This window comes from Caretta caretta, chromosome 11 (assembly GCF_965140235.1).
Source record: "Caretta caretta isolate rCarCar2 chromosome 11, rCarCar1.hap1, whole genome shotgun sequence".
In the NCBI taxonomy this organism is placed as follows: domain Eukaryota; kingdom Metazoa; phylum Chordata; order Testudines; family Cheloniidae; genus Caretta; species Caretta caretta.
This window is the reverse complement of record NC_134216.1, coordinates 23,935,001-23,945,000: the sequence shown is the minus strand read 5'-3', so window position 1 is coordinate 23,945,000 and position 10,000 is coordinate 23,935,001. Positions and strand designations below refer to the sequence as shown.

The 10,000-nt window shown below is 39.8% G+C and overlaps 1 protein-coding gene across 4 annotated transcripts in view; it reads left to right on the top strand.

Moving 5' to 3' along the window:
• Nucleotides 1–10,000, top strand: part of ZEB2 (zinc finger E-box binding homeobox 2) — a 130,918-nt gene that overhangs the window by 79,104 nt on the left and 41,814 nt on the right. For 2 of the 4 annotated variants that reach the window (XM_075117821.1, XM_048868823.2), the window contains exon 1: nucleotides 2,135–2,253. The exons of the other annotated variants lie outside the window; for them this stretch is intronic. In XM_075117821.1, the coding sequence (XP_074973922.1) occupies nucleotides 2,151–2,253 (103 nt within the window). In that variant the 5' untranslated portion in view covers nucleotides 2,135–2,150. Of the gene's footprint in view, nucleotides 1–2,134; nucleotides 2,254–10,000 lie in introns of those variants that run through there. 4 annotated transcript variants of the gene reach the window in all.

Below are 10,000 nucleotides of genomic sequence, written 5' to 3'. Positions count from 1 at the left end.
TGCAGACAGATGAACTGCAGAGAAAACTCTATCATTATTTGTTCAAAGTGAAAGCATTTTGAAAAGTTGAAAATTCTTCCCTGCAATTATTTCTCCCCTGATCCCCCAAAAAACCCATACCCAGCACAGCATTTATGTACCTTTAAAAATATTATATGTGTTATTACTTGTTTTATCAATCTGAAATTCATTGGTGCCTTTGAAGCAAATGTTGTTGGTGGGCTTTTTTTCAACAAAGTTGTAGGATCCCTTTGAATTTAGAAAATGTTGGCGATGTTGGCAGGAAAGACATGCAGCATTTCAAAGTTCTGGTGCAGAAGAAAAAGATTCTGAATAAAACAATTTTATGTGATTTTGCAGGTGGTTTGAGCTATCATTTTATATGTACGTTTGTACCACTGCTCATTGGAATGTTCATATAATGCTGACCTAATTATGCATAGAAAAAAGATAAGCCATTTACTTGATTCATTTCTTCTTTTTAAATCAAGAAAGGAACAAAAAGGCTCCTATTTTCTGAAAGAAATTGTTCGCTTTTATTGCAGAAAAGTAGCAGCTTGTGCAGAACTAGAACTGTAACAATTTTATATTCCAAAGGTTTTGTGTGTATTCGGTTAGTTACAGTAATTATACCCAATAACTGACAGCCAAAATCACGTAGGAGAAAGCAAAGGCTGTTTTCTCACACAGGCCCTGCTGCAGAACATCTGCTGAGAGATTTGCATATTAATTAACCCATATTAACTCTAATTATTCTGGGAAATTATCAAATAAATTGAATTTTCTAATTTTAACCTTTCTTTTACTTGACGCGTGTCGAGGCTGAGAGGACGCACCAGGCTATCTCACCTGGGCAATGAGCAAAGGATCTTTTCTCCCCCTTTTGCTCCTTTAGACCTGGAGCAGCCTGGGGAGCTTTTGTGTGCCTTGTGCTTTTTTGGCTTCTGTGCATGGTAGGGTCTCAGTGCATTTGTTGTGAGATGGAACATGTGCGCATGTGAGCACAGATGGTGGATTTATACAGGGGTGAGGAAAGGTGGTACCTCAGAACAGTTGAACAAACCTTAAGTTTTTTTTTTCCAGCCTGTTGTTTAGGCCTGAGCAAATAAATGGGAGTTTAATTCAATTAGAGCCTGGCTTTAGTCAATGCCTCATGACAGAAATTATTCAATATTTTTCCCCTCACATTGTTTGGTTTACACATCACTGACTCCCTTGCTTTTGTACTCTGTTTAGAGTGGCCATAATGTGTTGAGCTTTTGTGTCTGCCATGTCACCGTCCCTTTCACCGTTGTCTGGTTTTGTCAATTGTGAGGTGCAATGATGCTATTTTGAAAACAGGCGGACAGAAGGGTTTAATGTGTTAGGAACAGGGCCTGCACTTTCAAAGGAGTAAAATATTTAAACAAAGATTCACCAGTTTTTACAAAGGTATGAATTGAAATAGAATGTTAAACAGGGAGACTTGGGAGAGGGAGCTAAAGTTCTGAGACCCACCCCATGAGGTTTAGCATGTTAAGCATCTGAAACGAAACAAAAATTCAGATTCAAGTCTGTACAAAGCTTAACATTAGCATATTGAGTTTAGAAGCATTTACTTGTGTTTGACAAAGTTCTGAATGAGTGAAGCTCAGGTTTGGTGGCAGTGTCTTAGATGACAGGTTTCAGAGTAGCAGCTGTGTTAGTCTGTATTCGCAAAAAGAAAAGAAGTACTTGTGGCACCTTAGAGACTAACAATCAAATAAATTTGTTAGTCTCTAAGGTGCCACAAGTACTCCTTTTCTTTTAGTGTCTTAGATGTAATCAGAAGCAAGATGCTGTTGTAACACACACACACAGACCTCTTTCACAAATAACTTTGCAAGACAGTAACACCTCCAGTGGAAGACCTCATTTCCACCTTAATGGTTTCCACTCCCCCACCACGACTACTCCTTTGAGCTGTTCAGGTGATTCACAGTTGTTATCCTTGAGCAGAGCTGATCTTTCCCATTAAATCTGTTGATGGGCTAGGAAGCAGCATATTACCTGAATGTAACATTTGTTAGACACAAGATTTCCTGTTGACGTCAGTAAACTATAGAAACCAAGAAAAACCACCAACTAGGCCTGCCAGAAAAGCAGGCGGAGATTTGAAAACAATTATTTTTATGGACAGGATAGACCTGCAGAATGCTTTTGCATGGAAGCATGGACGTTTCTTTCCAGACAAATCTTTCTTTGAGAGACAAGATATGACTACTTCAGAAGAAGGTAGGATTAAAATTAAGAGGGTTTTTTGTTTTAAAACTTTCAACGAGACTATGACTGCTACCTCTGAACTGAAAACTTAAGATAGGCTCTAAATTGTGGGTTAAAATGTATTATGAAAAATGAGTCAGAAGCATAGCTATTAATCTTTGGGGTGGAGGAGGATACAATGCTAGCAGCTGTAAAACTGCTAAACAAAAATGGAGTGTTGGTTTTGGTTTTTGTTGTTGTTAGTATTTTTATTTTTTTTATGTTATAAAATGACTGGTCTGGGCATTGCAGAACACTCAGACATATTCTGGCATGTATTGACTTTACACCTATTACGTGCCTCTAAAGTTGAGAAACCTTTTTAGAGGAAGGTGATAGACACAATATCTATTTACGCAAGGACACATTTCCCTTTTCTTTATGTTCAGTTTATTCAAGGTTTTGTTTCCAAGGTCTTATTACTATAAAACTTAAAGCTAGACAAGGTCTGCCCTCATGTCAGATAACAACAGCAAAACAATTTTGATGGTTCGGTAGCTTATTATTTCATACTTCCAGGTCCTAAATAAATTACAGTTATTTTCACATTCTTCATGAATATCCTTCAGGCATGATAATAAGTGTATTTTTGTGTATAGGCTCTTGATGCGTCTTTTTGCAAGTTGATTTAAAATATTTTGTTGAATTGTCATGTATCCTAATAATTAAAGGGGTCTTGATTCAGTGTGATGCTTCTATTGTTTAGAGATTTGATATATTTAACAAATCATTGTTGCATTGTTGGCAAATAGAGGGGTAAAATACATTGAAACATGGAAGTGCAGCAAGAGTTCTTGCATCTTTTTTTCCAGCATTTCTTTGCTGGAGCCTTGCTGAGGAAGGTTCCTTCCCCCCCCTCCCACCATCATCAAAGGCAATTATTGACTTGGGTTTTGAAGTGCAGATTATCAAGGTATTATTTCCTTGGAAGTGCAAGAATACCATAGATGTAGAAAGCAAGAGGAGCTGACTAATTTTCTAAAGAAGAGAAAGCACAAGTTGAGAAATTTAAATGACTCAATGTCTGAAAGAAATATGTTGGTTTTTTTCTGCAACTGTACAATGCCTCTTTTTTTTAAGGCAGGGGTTAAATAAGGTAACCAACACCATCATAGTTTTACCACAAGATAAAACACAGATGTTTATTTTTATTTTTTTAAACATTCAGTTGCAGGGTAGGTATACAGTTAATGAAAAGTATTACAGTCTGGGAATGCCGTGATTTAAAGGTTGCTCGAGTGATAACTGTACCAGTGATTCATAGATTCATAGAAGGTTAGTAGTGGTTAGATCCTGCTCCTACTGAAATGCGTGGAAGTTTTTCACTGAGTTCAGTGGAAGCTGGACTAGGCCAAGTATTGTAATGTGGCGAGAAGAGGGACATCATGGAATTATTTGTCAATCTTTTTTTCCGTCCCTGCTCTAGAAGCAAGGGCTTGGAGACGTGACAGAAGTTAACCCAATTATCACTTTTTTTCCATTTCCCCAGTCCTTACTTCAAATATTAGAAGCTGCAAGTCACTATGATCAACAGCAGACAGCAACTGCCAAGCTGTCCACACTCATAGTTAAATTTGCGTCATGATTTCCACTGTATGTCCCTATAGTCCCAGAATTAGACTTCATCCCCAAATTCATTCTGGGATGGAACTTAGGTATGAAGGAGTGAAAACGTTCCGATAAATTGTTCTGTTGAAGGATTACTAAATGTTACAGGATTTGATTCAGTGCTCCCCTACACTGGTGTGAAACAAGTGTAACTCAGAGGAGAAAATTGCATTTCTCCCGTAAAACTGGTGTGAGATCAGAATCAGGCCCTCAAACTTGAGTGCACATACTCAGCAGCACCTGCACTCAGATGGTGAACTGTATGCATATGCGCTGTCATGAATCAGCATACTAAGGGCTACCCAGGTAGGCAGAGAACAGCACCATTGACTGCAAGTTAAGTTCTCTCCAAGTACAGATTCACATCATAGACCCAAATAACTTAGAAGGTCAGTTGTGTCAATAGCTCCCCTTTAGGAAAAGTCCCTCAGTGTACATTAGCATAATCAGCATGTTAAAAACTTTTCACAGTCAGGGGGATTCAAGTCTTTGACAGGAAGTGTAGATCCTGTTCCTCAGCAAAAAGAAAAGGAGTACTTGTGGCACCTTGTTCCTCAGCAGTTGCTCTGCTACCAGTCAGTTCTTTCTCTATTGGCCAGACAAGAGCAGTAGTTCAGGCCCTCCTGTGTTGTTGCTTTCTTGTTCTTTATTTCTCTGGGGCTTTGGAGATTCAGCAAGATCAGTTTTTCTTCCTTTAACTCTTCTTCTTCTACAAAATGTATCCCATTTAGTGCTTTTAGGAAAACATTTCCACAGGGCTGCTATCTGGAGGCTTCCCTTACCAGGCTCTGTCACCTCTCTCAAAATGGCAGAGTGGTCAAAGAAGTACAGCAACATATGACAGAATTGTTTTGCCCTCAGCGCATAAGTCCACACTCTGCCAAAGAAAGGGGCTCAGTGTCAGACTGCTGAGAAGCAACCAAGTTCACCTGCCACAGTCATAGTTCCTTCCGTGAGCATCAGGACCTCACAGGCTAAACTCAGTTTCTTCACAGCAAAAGAGCTTACCCCAAGAGGCTACACTCAGATTCACCTGGTTGGTGGGGTAACTGAACATCTACCCTCTTCCAGAAGCTACCATGCTCATGCACTTTATTGGGAATTATCCTTGGTTGGTAAAGAAGGAAGTATCCTCTCCTCCGGCAATATAACAAGGCTGGCCTATATTCTTGTGGGTCCGGGGGGGGGGGGGGGGGTGTCTCCACATTCCCTGACTCTTCTTCATCTGAGGATGTGAAAAGATTTCCGTTCCATCCGAAAATTCCAGCTGACGATTTCCAGGTCTCAAAAAGCTAATTTTCTCTTTTAGCCAAACAGTCTTCTCTTTCACATAAACACTAACACTATAAAAACCAAGAACAACAACAAAACCTAGGAAATCTTTGAAACATAAAAGAAAATAGTAGTGGCTGCACTGTGAAAGAGAAACTATCAGTGTGAAAATCAGTGCAGTTTGACAAGACCAGTGCCTTTGATTTCTTCCCCTGGAATTCATAGACACAGTGTGCAAGAGTTATCAATACTTTTGGCACACTGCCAGAAAAGAAAGAAGAGGATAAAATATCCACCTGCCTTCAAAATCAAAACTGAATGAAGCTATGCATCTGCATTCCTCTTTCAAAGACATCATCAAAACTGAATGAGAAAACCCTGATGGAGGCAAAAGAAGCGCTGCAAACCATGAGGCTGCACACTATTTAAGGCACTAAAGCTAACACAACTTCCATGCCCAAAACTGAAACCACAGTAGCATTTTTAACTAAGGAGATAGTTATTCTTTCTGAAAAGCCTTCTTCTTCAAAGACCCTATTGATGAGAAAGTAGAAGGAAACCTGACATAATTTTCAGAATAGCAGCTGTGTTAGTCTGTATCCGCAAAAAGAAAAGGAGTACTTGTGGCACCTTAGAGACTAACAAATTTATTTGAGCATAAGCTTTCATGAGCTACAGCTCACTTCATCGGATGCATGCAGTGGAAAATACAGTGGGGAGATTTTATACACACAGAGAACATGAAACAAGAGGGGTTACCATACACACTGTAATGAGAGTGATCAGGTAAGGGGAGCTATTACCAGCAGGAGAGAAAAAAAATCTTTTGTAGTGATAATCAAGGTGGGCCGTTTCCAGCAGTTGACAAGAACGTGTGAGGAACAGTGCGGGGAGGGGGGAATAAACCTGGGAAAATAGTTTTACTTTGTGTAAGACTCATCCACTCCCAATCTTTATTCAAGCCTGATGTAATAGCCACACTATCAGAGGCTCGTTCACCTATACATCTACCTATGTGATATGTGCCAGCAATGCCCCTCTGCCATGTACATTGGCCAAACCAGATAGTCTCTACGTAAAAGAATCAACACAAATCAGACGTCAAGAATTATAACATTCAAAAACCAGTTGGAGAACACTTCAGTCTCTCTGGTCCCTCAATTACAGACCTAAAAGTGGCAATTCTTCAACAAAAAAACTTCAAAAACAGGCTCCAACGAAAGACTGCTGAATTGGAATTAATTTGCAAACTGGACACCATTAAATTTGTCTTGAATAAAGTCTGGGAGTGGATGGGTCATTACACAAAGTAAAACTATTTCCCCCCTACTGTTCCTCACACGTTCTTGTCAACTGCTGGAAATGGCCTACCTTGATTATCACTACAAAAGGTTTTTTTTCTCTCCTGCTGGTAATAGCTCACCTTACCTGATCACTCTCATTACAGTGTGTATGGTAACCCCTCTTGTTTCATGTTCTCTGTGTGTATAAAATCTCCCCACTGTATTTTCCACTGCATGCATCCGATGAAGTGAGCTGTAGCTCACAAAAGCTTATGCTCAAATAAATGTGTTAGTCTCTAAGGTGCCACAAGTACTCCTTTTCTTTTGACATCATTTTGAATCCCTATGGAGTCTACCTCTAGGCATCCCTTTCTATTGCTTCTTTCCCAGAGGCAGCCATGTCTTGGTGTGACAATTTAAAAAATGTGACTCCTCTGGGCCATTATGAATTTCTCTCTAGAGAGAGAAAGACAACACAACTCAGATACATTAGGGGACTCATAGGAATGTTCTGTTTTACAGTGTTTTGAGAAAGGAGAGTTGGGTGGGGGACAATATTTTTGCTGATGTGGGTTTCAAAGGAGTAGTGAGTTTTGAGAAGTAGTTTGAAAGGAGATAGGGTAGATGCTAGTTGCTCTAGAACACTGAAGGAATTTCAGGAACAGGAGGCAACAAAAAAGAAGGTTTGAAGATGAGAGTGAGAGGACACAGAGGGAGAAATGATGCAGAAATTATTGGTGGGTGCCAATAGACAGCTTAGGTGTCTCTGTAGATGACATGTGTTTTCCGTTCAGAGCAATGGCATCCAATTTTGTAGCCAGAAGACAGAATTGGCTCAGACCATGAATTTTAAATCCTCTGTTCTTCTGTATTCTCCAGAGCCACATTTTTATTGAGTCCATGGAAACAATGGACCAGATTCTGTAATAATCTGGAGTAATTCCATTTAACTCAGTGAAGCTACAATGGTGTAAAATTGATGTGAGTAAAACCAACATTATTGACTCTGGAATACTGAGAAATCTAAACACTCATGGTTTGTTCCCTGTAAGTTCCACAAAAGGAATATAAGTACTATCAGAAAAACCAAACAGATATTTCAGTGATACTTCCCAAAGGAATATTCTCATTGGGTTCCAACTACTATATTCAGAGTAAAGTTGTGAAGCCACAATCCCACAGCCAAACCCAGACAAACCTCCTTTAACTCCTCATCTAGTCCAGCCAAATCCACAGCATGACAATAAACACATAGGCCTAGTAGGCTGAAAAAGACAAGTTTATGCCCACCTGTTAGGACCCAACTTCAAACAAATGGGCACTGAAGATGGTGCAGAACAGTTACTCACTAGACCTCAATACTGTTCCTCAGCCATTCTTCTTTGATTAAAATAACATTAACAAAAACCACAATATTCATTCAATATCCTATCTTTTCATTCCCATGAGGCAATGCAATTGTAGTTCCCTAAAGTGTGCATACAGAATGCAATGCAAATCACCACTACAAGTGTCCCCAAATACTCAATACTCATCAAAGCCAGGTCAAGATCACAGCAAATCAACCTATATCTCTTCCTAAATAATATGATAATCTGAACCAGCTCAGATCCAGATCAATCTGATGCAGAATTGAAGGCACTCAGTCTTCAGGACCAGAAATACTTCCTTATTTATATGAACAAACTATCTATACTCTACCAGGAGGACAAGCTATTTCGGGCTAGAACCATTTATTTATTTAGATTTATAAAAGTACACATCCTTTGCTCTGGGTGCTGTCCAAGAATTTAAAATCATACCAGTTAACAGAATATGAAAACCCCAAAGCTCCCATACAATGTGCCAAAACAAACTGCTTCCAATTCACCCACCTATTTCAATCACATAAATCAGCCTGGGAAAATAGCTGTCCTAAAGGTCATCAATGAACAGATCAGTGGGTTCCAGAGTTAAGGACAGAGTACCAGGCCAACATCTGTACACAGTAGGGGCCCAAACAAGGAGAAAGCTGATTGGTGGACCACACAATAAGCTAGGAGGAGTGTCCCCCAACTAACAAATTTAATTCTGCTAACAAAAACATTGAATCCCAAAGAATAGAATTGTTTGCTATTAGTTGGAACAGTGAGGCAAATGCACACTTCCCTGAAAAAGAGCACCCTGAACCCTGGCAACTAGTGTTCTAGCTCACCCCTGACTAAACTCCCTACTCTGCATCGTTCCTCCAACTTCAGTAATCAGCTAAAAATACTAAGGGAAAAAGTGAAAGTCCTCACAGTGCTAAAAAGGCCTAATAAACTCTATTTCCTGAGCCTCAAATGGATATCCCTGACTCTTCCCTTGTAGCTTTCACACAGCTCAGATTGCCTAACTCAGGGACCTCTTCACCATTTAGGCTTAATTCCCCTCGCCTAAAAGTTTGGATGTAGAAAGAGAAATCTTTTGTGAGTTCAGCTCTAGGTTGGCCTTTGCTTCAAATCTATACTCCAAAATTTGGATTAAATGCTCTCCACTAATGTACAAAGAAAAACCTGGAAGCAGGATTAAACAAAGCACGGAACATCAACTAAAAGTTCAGGCCTGAGCATTAAGTAGCCTTTTAAGCTTAGATTTCAAATCTTCTTTCACATTTATGTTGGTGGATGTTTTTTAAGGTATCTGGATGTTCCAAGCCTGGGACCTAAAGCTTGTCCTTCAGTCCTGAAGTGTCCCATGTTTTGAGCTATTATTTTGAGAATACCTGTATGTTCTATTCATTAGAACCATCATTGCCATAGCAATTACAATCACCAGTAGAGCTTCTGAAATTATGTTTATTCTTAACTTTACTGCATCTTCCATGAGAACAAGAGCATTTCTTGTTCTAATTTCTTCTGGTGTGTAACAGAATGCGTGGCCTAAGATGTTGGGCCTCTTGTCACATCTCTTGAACGATCCCTGGTTCCTCTTGGGATGAAAAATACCCATCATTCATGGAATGGTGGAGATAATAATTAGAATAATTAATAGGTAAGGCATTTTCCATTTGACATCAGCAAGGAAATGCAAGGCCAATGCTTTTATTCCATTCTTAGGTCACACTATTATACATAAAGTGTTGTCGCTTGTATCGTAATTATTACAGGAGACTCTGTTCCCTGCTAAACAAATAGCCTTAAAAAGTACTCTCTCATTCACACACACAAGAGTTATGCGTGTAACTATCTTTGACTCAAACCCTCATTCATCCTGCACTATGCCCCCAATAGCTGGGCTTGGTTTAGGGCATTCCAAAGAGAGTAGTGGAAAGGAATCCTCCCATACTCCCAGACAGCTGAGATGCTCCATGACAGTTATTGCAACCATGAGGCTGCAGGAGCTCCTGCCCCTTTTACTCCTCTTTTCCCACTCCACAGGGGTAATGGACAATAGCGGTGGATCTATTGGCTCTGTCCTTCAGTCTTCTCTCATCCGATTCTTGCCCCACAACCCTTTGCACAGGGATAAGTCATAGTCTTCATGGAGCTCTGTGACATGGAGGGCGTCTGCTTCCTTGGTACAGGTTCTAGAAACCC